Source organism: Tiliqua scincoides, chromosome 3 (genome assembly GCF_035046505.1).
Source record: "Tiliqua scincoides isolate rTilSci1 chromosome 3, rTilSci1.hap2, whole genome shotgun sequence".
Classification (NCBI taxonomy): Eukaryota; Metazoa; Chordata; class Lepidosauria; order Squamata; family Scincidae; genus Tiliqua; species Tiliqua scincoides.
The window spans coordinates 94304109-94318428 of record NC_089823.1 but is presented as its reverse complement, the minus strand read 5'-3'; the positions used below and the strand labels follow the sequence as shown (position 1 = coordinate 94318428).

General features: G+C 45.4%; 1 protein-coding gene across 3 annotated transcripts in view; it reads right to left on the bottom strand.

The window, feature by feature from the left end:
- The window catches only part of LIMS1 (LIM zinc finger domain containing 1), a 93357-nt gene that overhangs the window by 25187 nt on the left and 53850 nt on the right, over positions 1-14320 (bottom strand). Inside the window, exon 1 of one of the 3 annotated variants that reach the window (XM_066622364.1) lies at positions 1488-1900. The exons of 1 other annotated variant lie outside the window; for it this stretch is intronic. In XM_066622364.1, the coding sequence (XP_066478461.1) occupies positions 1488-1666 (179 nt within the window). In that variant the 5' untranslated portion in view covers positions 1667-1900. Of the gene's footprint in view, positions 1-1487; positions 1901-14320 lie in introns of those variants that run through there. One more of the 3 variants, XM_066622363.1, reaches the window with a different exon arrangement.

The window sequence follows — 14320 nt, the reverse complement described above, 5'->3', positions numbered from 1 at the left end:
GGCCTTATCACATGCAACTCTGAAACTTGGAGGAGCATAGGCATGAGTTTTTCCCCACACCACAATCTATGAAGAATCTAGACATCATCAAACTGTGCAAAACAAACAAATTCCTACAGGATGTAGTATGAACTTCGTTAAAATCTTTGCCATTTAAGTATGTCCCCCAAAGTGGCTCTTAATAATGCTTTGGATTGTGCTGAGTGATTATGTGGCTACCGCAAGCCTTTCCCAAAGGTAGTTAACAGGAGTCCCTCTCATCTGTTCAGGAGATGCAGATTATCCTCTTGCAACAGTTTCCACTACAAGTCACACAAAAACAAGCATTCTGGATAGCTAATCCGGCTTTTCTCTGTCCTTTAGTGTTATTCTCCCTGGCTACAATTCAAAGTGCCTGTGCTGCTCTGTTCCTGCAAGTGCAACACAACATTCTGTAATGGGATATGCGCCCTAAACAGGCTAGATTCCAAACAACTGCCAAATCCATGCTGGGCACTCTGCAAATCCAGATCTGGATTAGAGCCACAATAGAAGGAACAAGCTCATATTTAAGCCACTGGCACATCTCCCTGCAGTTCCAAATAAACACCCCTAGTGAACATCCAAGTCATGTAATGGCTGCAGCAGCTGATATACCCCATGCTCAGAGCTCTCATTTGATGCCACAGAAAGTCTTATAGATAAAAAAAAGGTTCAGGTGCAACACAGATCTGCAAGTCATAAAATATCCATTCTGGAGGCACTAAGGCTGTAATCCCAACCACACTTTCCTGAGAGTTAGCTCCAATGAACAAAATAGGACTTACTTGTGAGTAGACCTGGTTAGGATTGTGCCCTAAGGCTACACGCGCATGCACACTTACTTGGGAGTAAGCTCCTCTGAAACCAATGAGGCTTACTTCTGAGTATATATGGATGGGACTGGGCTGCACTGTTATGCCCATGCTAACATTCTCTCTCACATTTCAGATGGTGAAATGAAGTATGTTTGCAAGAAGATCACACCGAGGGAGCTTAGGAAATTAACTTTAAAATATCTTCCCCACCACAAATAGGAATGGCCTCATAAATTTGATCTACCACCATTTAATGCTTGTAGACTGTCCACACATTTTCCAAAGGGGATTAGGTAATACAGCACCCATTTTTTTCTGTCCTAGAAACAGAAATGACTACAGAGATTCAAAGACAGACAGACAGACAGACAGACAGACAGACAGACAGCTGTCAAAATATGATTTGCTCCACAGCATTTGATACTATTTTAATTATTTTTATCTTTCTTGTAGTAAGACACCATGACAGCCTCCCAATGGGAGGGGAAGTGAAGTGCACTGTACAATTATTTTTAATAAACATTGATAAATTTTTTAATACTCAGATCATAATAAAGAGCAACTCTCGCATCGCAGAAACAGCAATCAAGACTAGACTAGAATAACACAATCAGCCCAAATAGCAAGACAGCTCTGTCAAAATGAACTTACAATCTTGCATAAAAGTCACATATCTCTTTGTACACTTTGACGTCACTGTGCCTACGCTGAAGTTTGGACACGACTCTCTCGCCTTCACTTCCATGATCACTGTATTCGTTCTCACGAGTGTGTGAGATTTCTTCATTCTCGGGAATCACATAGGATTGTCCTCTGCTTTGGAATTCCATCCTTCAAACTTTGCTGCCGTTAAAACCCAACCGCAAACGAAAGCTCCCAAGAAGCCCACAGAGAGTAAGAGGAAAAACAATCCACAGGACTTTGGTGCAAGCTGTATTAAGAACTCCGAGTTAAAAGTTCAGCCGCAGTACAGTTCGAATGTCATCGTGAGGTTGGGAGAGATTTTGCTGGAAGCAAAGCAACACATTCCATAGCAAGGTGGTAACGCCAGCTTGGGCGGAACATATGATCTTGGCTATCTACTGCTGTTCCACTAAGGCAACGCTCTTTTTGGATAAGAGCACGCAGCGGGGGGGGGGGGGGGGAGGTGATGCTACCTATCATCAGCAACTGAATGTGGAAAAACTTACTCCAGTGTTATTTTTTCATCAATGTTCACGCCTCTGTAAAGATAACAGGGAAATGCCTGAACTAATTAGCAACAAGTTGTTCAGAAAGACAACAAAGGCTCTCTGTGAATAATTACTGGTTCCAAATTTGTTACTGATGGGACTATTTAAATACTGTAATTATCCTTACAACAAGCCCTTTAAGGTAGGCCAGTTATATTACAGAGGGGGTGCGCATGCTCAGAGATAGCAACAATACCAAGTTGCTAGGAGCCCTAGGGCAGTGATTTTCAACCTTTTTCATCTCATGGCACACTGGCAAGGCACTAAAACCGTCAAGGACACCATCAGCTTTTTGACAATTGACAAGGCGCACTGTGCTGTCAATAGGGTCTCACATCCGCCAATGGTCCTATTGATAAATTACCCTCTCCCAAGTTCACGACAGCACACCTGAGGACCATTCGCGGCACACCAGTGTGCCACGGCACAGTGGTTGAAAATGGCTGCCCTAGGGCAAAGTTCTGCACTGGGGTCCCCTTGCTGCTTCCACCTACATCATGACAGTGCATTGGGTATTACCACTGCCACTAGCCTGGAGAGTTCAGTTGTCAGCTGGGTCAGATGAAGCTTCTGATGGGCAGAGGCCTTCACGCCAGTGCCTAATCTGGTCAACTTCTGACACTGGCAGAGACTTGCATCAGGCTAAGATAAGATTTGAATGTCCTGGCTGATAGCTCATTCTTTTAAGCAGTACTACAATGCTATGCTACAAAATTACTCGAGCCAGAAGTGGAATAATAATGCAGCCATGTCATGATATACTTTTGCCATTTAGACCAAGAAAACAATTGATTCAATGGTTCTGCAATGCGCATATAAATGGCCAAGACCCCACCTGCAAGGTGAAGACCCCACATGAAAAGACCCCACCTACTTATGAAAAGTATGTATTTTCCACCAAGGAAGTTGCTTGAAAAAGGTCCCTTTGTCACCATGCTGTGGGACGATTTCCTCTTTCTTAAATACTAATGGATTTAGCATGTCTATTAAAAGAGGAATACTAAGTATAGTTTTTAGTAGTCTCTGCTCAATCTGTGATCTTTTACAAGCAAAAATCTTTAAAACAAACAAGGCAAAGCAGCTAAGTCAATACTATTGTGAACACTCTTGAGCTACAGAGGATTTTCATCGAGCAAAAATAATAGATCATCAACTGGGCAAAGAAAACTATTGGCTAATGCACATTTACAGTGTCGTCCCAGTAAAAACTGATAGCATCTTGCAAGCACAAGTACACATTTCTAGTTCCCACTGCAAACCTCCTTCTTCACCAGTCAGAACTTTTCAAACCAACAAAAGCTGGTTGTTCTGCATCCTGCCATGATTTCCTTACATTTTGTATACAGATGTCCATTCCTCCTCAGCCCCCCAAAATCAGAAGTTGGATCAAATGTGGGAAAGAAAAGATAGAACTCTCCAGAATGCTTTCTCATCTGTGCCTGAGCTTGTTCTGTGATGGAATGCTGCTTACTGATACGAGGCAAACTGAACACCCTGAAAGTAAAAATGCTTTATTTGCAGACTTTTCTAATAAAAGTTACTTTGCAGCTTGCAAGAACAGCAACCAGGATGAAGGTGGTTAGAGCCTCACTGATGCAAAAGTGAGACAAAGAACACAGTATGCAAAGCAAACGAATCTAAACTAATTCATAGTAATATACAAGACCACCCAGCAAATTAAAGGATAGTAGCGCACATCCTACTCCCATTGCCAGAGAGATAACTACTCACCCATAGAGCAAAACTCTAGGATGGTGTGGATCCTATGCACCAAGGACTTGTGAAAAGAGAAATGAGATACATGTATGGGTACTGCAATGAGAATCTTATTTCAGGCAAAAGTCTGAATACACATTGGACTTGCTGATGAAGACAGTTATCTGGATACACGTTTATACGTTCCTTGAATATACATTTGGCTTTAGTCTGCTATATTAAATCAGTGGCAATACTAGAGTTTGTGTCACCTGGTATGGGAGGCCAGTGGGTCACCCCCATGATGGACCTCCTCCTATGCAGTGGGCGGGGCAACACCTCAGGCGCTGGGTGCGGTGATGCACCACTGCCCCGCCCCACTGTTTTTTTTTGGCTACAACTTTTGATAGAATAGAGATGTTTCAATGTGGTTTGTTTCATTGCATTCTATATGAAATTATGCATTGTATTATATATAACATGATGGCAGTATTCGAAAATACCGAGATTTAAAAAATTTTGGCCAACTGGTGCCAAATTTTGGCCAACGTCAACTGGTGCAGCCTGCACCCTGCTGGCGATACCACTGGTTAAATTGAATTATCTTTTCTTCTCGGTTCCAGGCGAAGATCTCAGAAGACCCGATACTGCCATAATACTAAGTGGCTGCAGAGTTGATTTAAACATTAGTTATTGTACTTTTCCCTAATTCTACAGACCTATTGTACTTTTCCCTAATTCTACATATCTTCAAACCCTTGCAGACATGTAAGAACAGGGGCAGTACATTAGAATTTGGACTAGGACAGCAGATGCTTACTATACATTACAAATGCACCAAGCAAGGTGCAAATGAGGACCAGTTTTGGAACTTTTGTAAAGAGGGTTCTTGCTAGAAACCACTCACATTATGGTAAAAGGACAGACTCCTTTCATTACCAGCCCTGTTGGCATTAAATAGCAGTCCCACATTGCCATGCTGGCTGCAGTTCAGAGCCCCAGAATTTGAAGAAGAAATATAAAAAACAATTCTGTGTCAGCTGAGGGCATCAACATGCTTCTCTTACAAGTCTAATACAATGATCTGAACAGTCTGTCCAGTAGCTATAATTAATAACCTTGCCAGACCAGACATTCATGCTGCCATGAAGGACTTCTCGCATGACCATGAAGTTCCTTATACGGTTGGGATAACTGTCAACACCAGACTTTCTGGCTCTGAACAACATTCTTATTATAGTAACGACTCCATCGCAGATGCCACATTAAAGACTGACCTTCAGCTAAGGTGGTGGGACAAGTGTTGATTCCTTTACTAAGTAGTGTGTCAGTCCCTGAGAATTCCCCTCTTAAGTAAACAAAGATGTTCACATTTATATTAAAAGGTTGGGAAAATACGATTTATTTTACTGAGCACATTTTTAGTGCCATAAATAAAACCATCAAAGAACCACTTCCACCTTACGATAAATTGAGATTTCCTTATAAAAAATGTTAAGCTTCCTGTAAGTAACATTACAGTTCCAGGCTTTCAATTATTTACAGCACAATTCTAAGCACGTCTACTCAGAAGTAAGTCTTATTTGTTCAATGAGAAAAATGTGTATAGCATTGTAGCCTTAGTTTAAAAAGTAGTTTTTAGAGACATGCTGGAAAAGGCTGTTCCATCACACACAATATGTGTACTAACCATTTATTTAGCTGAAGATCCACCAAATCATTGGTTCTCACAAGTGTAGCAATACCTCAAATAGTGTTGCAGATACACTCTCTTGAAGTTGAGTGCTGTGCAAAACAGCAGTAAAGGACACATAGGCCCAAATCCTAACCCACTTCCCAGCACTGACATAGCTCTGTCAACAGGCCAGGTGCTGCATCCTGCAGTTGGGTGGGAGTTAAGGAGGCCTCCTCAAGGTAAGGTAATGTTTGTTCCCTTACCTTGGAGCTGAGCTACATTGCCCTTATCTTGGTGCTAGAGAGTTGGTTAGGATTGCACCTACAATCTAATAAACAGGAAACGAGCACAGACTGGCTCAGAATGCACTGATTGGGTATTTCCATTGGGTAGAAGTGTTGGTAATCATGCCAGATCAAAGGGTTGTAACAAATCAGTGCTAAAGGAAATTGCATTATGACCAGACACTGAATTTTTAAACTGCGCCAAAATGCACAGAAATCTAGAAAGAAAAAAAAAAGAGATTCAAAGGAACACTGTAGGAACCACAACTTTAGGGGTTGCACGGAGTACGCAGACACCAATATATACACGAATGTTGCACCATGTGACTGAATGCATATTATACACGAACTTTTTCCTATTTAGAAGTGATACCTACATAGGGAAATGGTGTGATGCAGCCCAAATTGCATTCAGTGCCAAAGATTAATAGTGAAAACAGTAGCGTTAGGCATTGCCTCTGATCAGGGATGGGGAAGACTCAGATGACTCAGTCTCAAGTTGCAAAAACACGTGTTTTCTTGTATGAACTTGAGTTACATGTGACAAAAACATGGGCACTGATTTGGGACTCAGGCTTTATCCTAAAAATAAAAAGACTTGAATTGACTCAAATTGACTTGCTTTTGTGTGTGCTTGTGACTCTATTTTGTGTGTGCGCCCACCTGCCTGCTTGCTTTTTTTTGCCACTTCCGGTGCTTGACTTGCTTTTCAAAAGGACACGAGTCAAAATGACTAAAAAAGTCTGCTCTGGATGAGTTGCAATGACCCTGGTTATGACTCATGGGCAACGCAAGTCAAAGAGGTGGAGACTTAGGACTCGACTTGAGGCTCAGTGCTGTGGCTCCAGCACAACCTGCCTCTGTCACACAGTTTTTATCTGCACCTACCTGAGGGATAAACATTCTGAGTAGCTTCTTTTATGGATTCTAGTTAAATCTCCATCAGCCTCTGCAGGCTGGTGCTTCTCAGAGTGCCAGCCTAGCTTCCACCCAAGGAGGCACAAGCATCCTTTACGGCACGTTTGCGACCCTCCCAGGCCAGCCCAAGGGACTTGGGACTAGTCAGAGGTCTAAGCATTTAAGGGTGCAATCCAAACTGCGACCTATGTTGGCACAAATCCCTTGGGTCTTCCTGGCAGAAGCCTCCATGCCAGCTTCCCCCCAGCTCCATCCACTGGCTCGGATGAGCTGACGCAAGGACAAAAGGTAGGTGTGGGGGGGGGGCAGGGAGGAGGAGGGAAGGAGGAAGACGTTCCTTGGCAGGGGGAGGGAGGGCGATGGGTGGCCCTGGGTGTGGGCAAGTGGGGAACAGGAGGCGGGGCTGGGATCTGGCAGTTATGCCTGATCCCAACCCCCGTTCCCGGGGAGAATGGAGAGGCTTCAAGTCACTCTGCTCTCCTTGGACTTGTTCCACCACAGGAGTTGGCGCAAGTCCAAGGAGATCCATAAGGGCCAGCAGCCTTTGCCCAGGGGTAAGGGGAAAAGCTTCCCCTTGCCTCTGGCTAAGCCACTTCTGGCCACAATCCTGCGCTGGATACAGCGCAAGCCTCCTGGCTTGCCTGTTGCAGTGCAAGTTAGGATTGCGCCCGAAGTGTCACATGGTAGAATATGCTTCAAGCTGCAGGTTGAGGATGGTTCTCCCATGTAAACAGCTTGTGTATGTAAAAATCAGTAGACCAAGGAGAGAGAGAGTGATTCTAAACTAGCTCCCTGATTTGCTAATTGTCTATATGTAGATCTTTCAAGGACCCTACTACAAGGCTTTGCTGAATGAGAAGCAGGCTGCAAAACTCTAGCAAAGGCCTGTCAGGGTTAAGTACAACTGCTATATTGTGAGCACAATGCATGAGTCATTCCACCATGTTCACAGGCAAGCTGCCCAAAGGAAGTTGACGAAGAGGTGGTAAAATGTGTTTTCAGCCATAGGTTTTGCTCATGGCAAAGCAATTACATAATCATGATACCGCAAGCATGCTCCAGCACCAACCCTACTCAATCCACATTCAAACCATATGGAATTAGTCAAGGCTAACAGCTCCACATCTTTATGGTACCATGACACTTTGTCTTCATCCCTTTATTATTAAAAAAATATTTATATGCTGCTTTTCAAAATGGTTGCCAAAGTGGGTTGATGTAGCTAAATACATAATTTACAGACTACGGGGGGCTCCGGTATCTACAGATCCTGTATCTGTGGATTCACTTATTTGTGGATGCGGGACAGCCCCCACCCTCACCTTCCAGAGGGTTTCCTGAGCCTGACAGAGGCTGTGCGCATCCACCCGTGGCCTCTGCCAGGCTCAGAGTTACTGACAGTAGCAAAAACACTACCTCCAGATTTTTGTGAGAACCAGAAGTGATTTTTTTAAATGCCTTATAAGGTATTGGGAGACCCAAGGAAGCCCTTGTATGAGCATGGCCTCTGCCGGGCTCAGAAGATGCTCCAGAGGTGGGGGGAGTGCAGTCCAGAATGGAACCCCCTGTGGATACAGGGGCACGCCTGTATTATAAGATTCTAGACAGGTATCAGTACTACTGGTTTCTTCTCAACATACCAATGTAACCCCATATGACAGCAAATTGGGCAGGTGGACAAATAAGCCACATTTATACAAATGTGGACAAATGAACCACATTTATGATTTGCACAGGCAAATCATAGAGCTATTTAAAGTATTAACATTTCAAAACATAAATGCAAAGACCAGTTGTTTGTGTATACTGTAAAGCATAATGTACTCCAATGGCATGATAGAGATAAAAATTCATTCCGTTGAAATGACAGACATTGCATCTTGAGCATGTCTAGTTGCAGTCACTACTCAGAGGTGAAGGAAAGGCACTTAGCATATGGTTTAAGGAACTCTCTTTAGCATTCACATATTCCATATCTGACTCTATGCACTGGAAACGGATTTCAAAGCTGAGAGATCAGGCAAGCCACTCTCTCTCAGCTTGGTACCCTAGCTGCATTACAATGATAGCCATGCTTACCTTACAGGGTTGTTGTAAGGATTATAGCAATATAATACAGATGAGCCACCTTACATACCCAAAATGTGTGATAAAAGTGCTATAATAAGCACTATTGTTCATTGTCTGTCACCTAACAGAATTCAGAAGTAATCTTACTGCAACACACCATTTTTTCTTGACCAAGGCAGATTTAAGCGCTTAGCACAGGATGCCCCACTGTAAATAAGTCAAAAGCCGACACAGTGTTCTTAAAATCCTGTCAATTATTCCGAACAGGAGCTTGAAATGAGAGACGCCATTGAAAAAGGCCTAAATGGATGGGAAAACTCACTGTTTACAAGAACAAAATGTAAGCAGACCAGCTGAGGTTTTTTGATTCATATCTGTTGGATGACTGATAACAGGTTTCAGTACCCATTTAGGGAACAGAGATTAAGAGTGCTTACTAAGTATACTGTTTCAAGGACAGTGGGGACAGTTAGCAGTGTAAACTCTAGGAGGTTAACACACTGAAATACACAGGACATTATTGTGCATAAAAACAGGGTTCTATGTCAATGGCATGTCAAGAAAAAGAACAGGAGGCTCATACGGTGCAATGGCTACAATCAGTTCTTCAGAAATGTATTTCAAAATTCAGTTTTTCAAAGCTCCCCTTTCCCCCTCAGGTGGCAGAAACTGCCTGGCTTCAACTGGGGTATGTGTGCTGGAACCATCAGTGTGTCAGTCTAAGGTGAATGTTCCTGTTATGAGAATGAGAGAGGAAGAGGGTTCCTTTACATTGCATAGTTGTAATGACAAGGGAATGTCAGCAGGTGCAATGTGGACAAGCTGCTTCCACCAAAATTCCTTCTTCTAATCTAGACAAATATTAAAGCCATTTGCAGGTGCAAAGTACAGGTCCTTCTAGGGAGAGAAGGAGAAAGAAGGTCACATAATGTTTAAGTAGGTTGCATGAGGCAAGTTGGGGTTAAAAGGGAGGGTCCAAGACCAGAGAAGTGTAAAGACAGCTGGCATAAACATCTAATGATTTGCATATTTCCTGGCTGCTGGCATCCCCACAATAGAACTACTCTCGCTCCCAGATCCCCCTCTCACTGATCTCACTGTGGCCTCCCCTTACAGCAGTGGTTCTCACACATTTAGCACTGGGACCCACCAGGACAGAATGGGAATCTGTCAGGACCCAGCGGAAGTGATGTCATGACCAGAAGTGACATCATCAAGCAGGAAAATTTTTAACTACCCCAGGTTGCAATCCTACCCACACTTACCCAGGAGTAAATTTCCTTTACTATCATTATTAAAAGAATATACATAGTAGTTTGTTAAAAGTACAGATCTATAACATTTCCCCAAATGCAGTCACATATCATGGTAGTATCAAGTCTAATAGATTAAAAGTAAAATATTGAAACCAATGGGGACCCACCTGAAATGGTCTTGCGACCCAGCTAGTGGGTCCCAACTCACAGTTTGAGAAACACTGCCCTACAACAATCACCCTGAATCCCAACATCCAGGATAGTCACATGGAGGCCATGCTTTGCAGTCCACCTGTCCCCCATGCCGTGAAGATCACACAGTCTAAGGCTCCACACAATCAGACCCTCACAGAGGAGCCCAGTTTATACTGCAGGACACCTATATGGTGGAGAGAAAGCACTTACTCCACTCCTCCACCATGCTGCTGAAGAATCATCCAGACATGAGTACATGAACTGGGGCAGAGAGAAATACAGACCAGCACTTCCATGAATGATGGAATGGTCTCTAATGTACCTTGTAATTTCTTACCCTCAAGCTGCAAAGGGAGAGCGAATTCACACTGTGTTCAGCATGGGCTGGATTCTCTCTCATTTTGCATTTGTAGAGTGATTGGCTCCAAAATCATTTTCCAGGAAGCAGGGTAGGAAACTAAGGTGAGTCAAGTTGGGGGGGGGTGAACTCTTCTAAGAGTAATTGCAGCACTAGCTTACTATTGAGCCCCTACCAATTGGAAAGAACTGGCTGCAAACCATGGCATTCGAAACACGAATCTGGCAGAAAATTGCTTCTAGAGGGGCAACCCTGGAACACATATGTGAACAGTTGCCAGGCAGTTGTTCATGAAGTTTTTTCAAGCTTGTGCTCAAATACTACCTCACACTGAGTTCCCATCACCCTCTGCTCCCCCAGGAAACGTACTGACCAAGAGAGATAAGCAAGTTCTGATCAAATGGCTGTTGCTTCAAGCTTTCTCCTGTCTTTCCATCTGCTTCCCTCAGGCCTCCTGCTTACTTTTCCCATTAAGTGTGGCCAAACACAACACATAGCTCGGGAAATCTTCTGGCATGGCAGAGGATATGCAATGCCTGCTAAACCCCCCCCCATCCTGTCAGTTTGTACTCTAAGGCTAGTGAGTAAATCAAAAGACATTTCTGAAGCATGATTAAGCAACATGTACTGTATGCAAAAAGCATAAGGGTAACCAAGAGGGCAAGTGGGAGAGAGAGGGTGTGTCAGTCCAGGGATAGTCAAACCCTTGAGCAATGGAAATATCCTACAACTTACACACAGTGTCCCTGCCAGACAAGATATGGGTCATGCCTTCCCAGGAAAATTTATGTTTTACCAGAAATTACAACAAAAAAGTAACCATAGGAGTTGAAACTGGTTGGGTACATAAGATTTCTTCTTTCTTTTTTAATACCATGCAAAATGCTGATGTCTTGATCTTGGCTGGGGCCTGAAGGCATTGCTATAATTTAACTAATAACAGAGTGAAGCTCCATGAAAACTGCCTTAACTTTGAACTCCAATGCTAGCGGCAACTTGTATTGGGACTTCAAACAGGGATTATTCAATTTGCAGTGCAGCAAAATTCAAGGGGGGGTGGAAAGGCACGCATATGGTGCCATAAAATTTGTTAGAGGAAGCAGTATAAGAATTTTTCTTATGATATAACAGAACTTTGGCTAAGGGGGACTGAGTATTTAGGGCTTCATCAAAGCATTTTCAAAAACACCTAAATCAGGCTACTATTGTCAACTTGCTGACTTGAGGATAAGCCCAGTGCTGTTATTCTATAATGAGAATACTCTCCATGCTTACAAAATTCCTGAAAGCACACCTGTAAGCCCCAACTGCTCCTCCAGTGCACTCCATAGTCCCACCCCTGGACAGCAAACACTGGTGGATGGTCATTCACCAGCCTTTGCAATCACAGGAAGAAGACTACCATAGTCCATGGAGAGAGACTATGGCTGCAATCCTAATCACACTTTCCTGAGAGTAAGCCCCACTGAACAAAATAGGAATTACTTCTGAGTAGACCAGGTTAGGATTGTACCCTGTGCGTGTGTGTGTGGGGGGGGGGGGTACCACTATGGAGCATGGCAGCAGAGCTTGCTCCCAGATCTTGTCCAATCATGGAGGCTCTCCATAGCTAGATAATGCCTGAGCAGAGCTCGAGACTGCTCTGAAACCAGAGCACTGAGGACTAAAAATCAATTGCTCCATCTAATATATGGGCACTTCAGGGTGTCTAGGACCAGCAAAACAGGCTCCGCTAAGAATGTGGAGACAAGACCTGCAAAAATAGGCAAAAGGAGAAGTCTGTGTTGATGTTACAGGTGCCCTTTGGAGCTTCAGAACCCTTGTGTGTCACTGGACTAACTGTTCAGTCTATATGGGCGGAAGGTGAGTGGAGGTTTTGTTTTTTTTAACATATAAAGCTGCCTTCTACCACATTACAGCACTGGTTCACTTCACTCAATATTGATCTCTCTGACTGGCAAAAGCTCTCCAGGGGTCTTTCCCAGCCTGCCTGAAGAAGCCAGGGATTGAATCTGACACCTCCTCTATGCAAAGCAGGTGCTCTACCACTCAGTTATACTCCCTATACAAGGAAGGCCATTGTTTAGCCATGACTGCCTTTTTAATGCAGCATCTTAAGAACTGTTTGGGCTAGAGACATGGCTGACTCGGGTCATTTTGTTACCCGGAATGAAACAACCTGAACAGTACCTCCAAGAGCAACTAGGTTGACAGTACATTGCCCTTCATGATGTCGCAAATCCAGCCTCTGAAGCTGCAGTTTCACTCTGTCTCAGCAAAGTCAGCACTGGCTAGCAACTGCATCTGTGTGTTCAGTTGGGTTGCTGTGATTGTTTTCGCACCGTCCAATGAACACTCGAGACAACAGGCATGGGAGAAAGGGCCACTTTATCTAGCAGTTACAACAGAAGAGGAGGCTGAGACCTGCAGCATCTGAGGCAGTGAAGGCCCCTGAGGTGCGGAGGCGGGACTTCTGGGCGGTACCAGAACACATCCGCCCCCAGGCGGGCATGCACCCGACTCCAAGTCGCACCCTGTTGTTGGGTGGCGCAGCTCATCCATGCCTGTCCCTTAAGGGGAAGGCAGCCGGACTGTGGGCTGCGCCACCTCGAGCTGCTGAGCCTCTGAGGTGGACCCCGCGGTCCCGGCCAGGGCCCCGTCTACGTCCTTGTGCCGCCGAGCCCCTGAGGACTGAAATTGGGTTCTGCCCTGCCTCTGTTGCCTAAAGGTGCATGCCCGAAGTCCACTTCCCGCCTCCTAACCCGCACCACCTGCCACCAGGCGGTGTCAGCCTAGCGCTTGACACCCTCCCCGCTCCCAACTAGGGGGAGAAGCGCCTTAAGGCCATCCCACAGGTCCCTCAGAAAGATGCCTGCCCCTTCCTCTGACAAATGAACACCATCATCCCTGTACAGGTAAGGTAGCAAGAAGACTATTGCAGGATGCAATAACACCCAGCCACCAGCACGGGACACAAACAGGCCAATGTCCCTGGTGACCTTCCTGCGCATCCTTTCGACCTTAGCGTAGTAGTAGGTGGAAAGATCCTGCGGAAAGGAGCTCCACGGGTCTTCCTCCTGCCCGCCCCCAGGCATGCCTCTGGCATGCCCCCCCTCCCTGTGTCACGCTGGCCTCCCCCGCGGAACGCCCCCGTCCCATTTGCTGTTCCGCAGCCCGGTGGTGGCAGGCACAGCCGAGCTGCGGAATGCGGGTACCTGCTGGGCGGTGGCTCACCGCCGGCCAGAGCTGAGCCACCTCCAGCGGGAGCCCGGCAGTAAGCCCCGCAAAGATCTTACTCTCAGTAGTAGGTGTATGACCCACGCCATACATGATGCTGCAGTAAATCCGACCAGACCAGAGTGGCACTGAGCAGCCAACCCAGAAGGGTGGCGATGTCCTCACATGCTCTGCTCTTCAGAGCCAGATTGGACATCCCGCACAGGTCGTTTTCGCCCAGGTGGAGCACCAAAACGTCCGGCGGGGGGTTTGCATTCAGGAACTTCATCATCACGGGCAGCAGCTGGCCCCACCGCATCCCCTGCCTGGCTAACCAGGCAACCTGCACCGCGGGGCTGAGGCCCAGTTGTGCTCCAAGGAAGCCTGCAGCCACCCTCTTGCGGGCCCAAAAGACAATGTACTGGCCGCAGATTAACACGCGCACTGGGCTACCACAGCATCCTGCAAGATGAAAGCAGAGAGGTTACTGCAAGGCATCCCCTTTTGATGCTGCTCTCCCACAACTGGGGGATGCTCCGATCACCCAACCCACATTAAGCATGCACGTAGCGTGTGTAAGTCGAC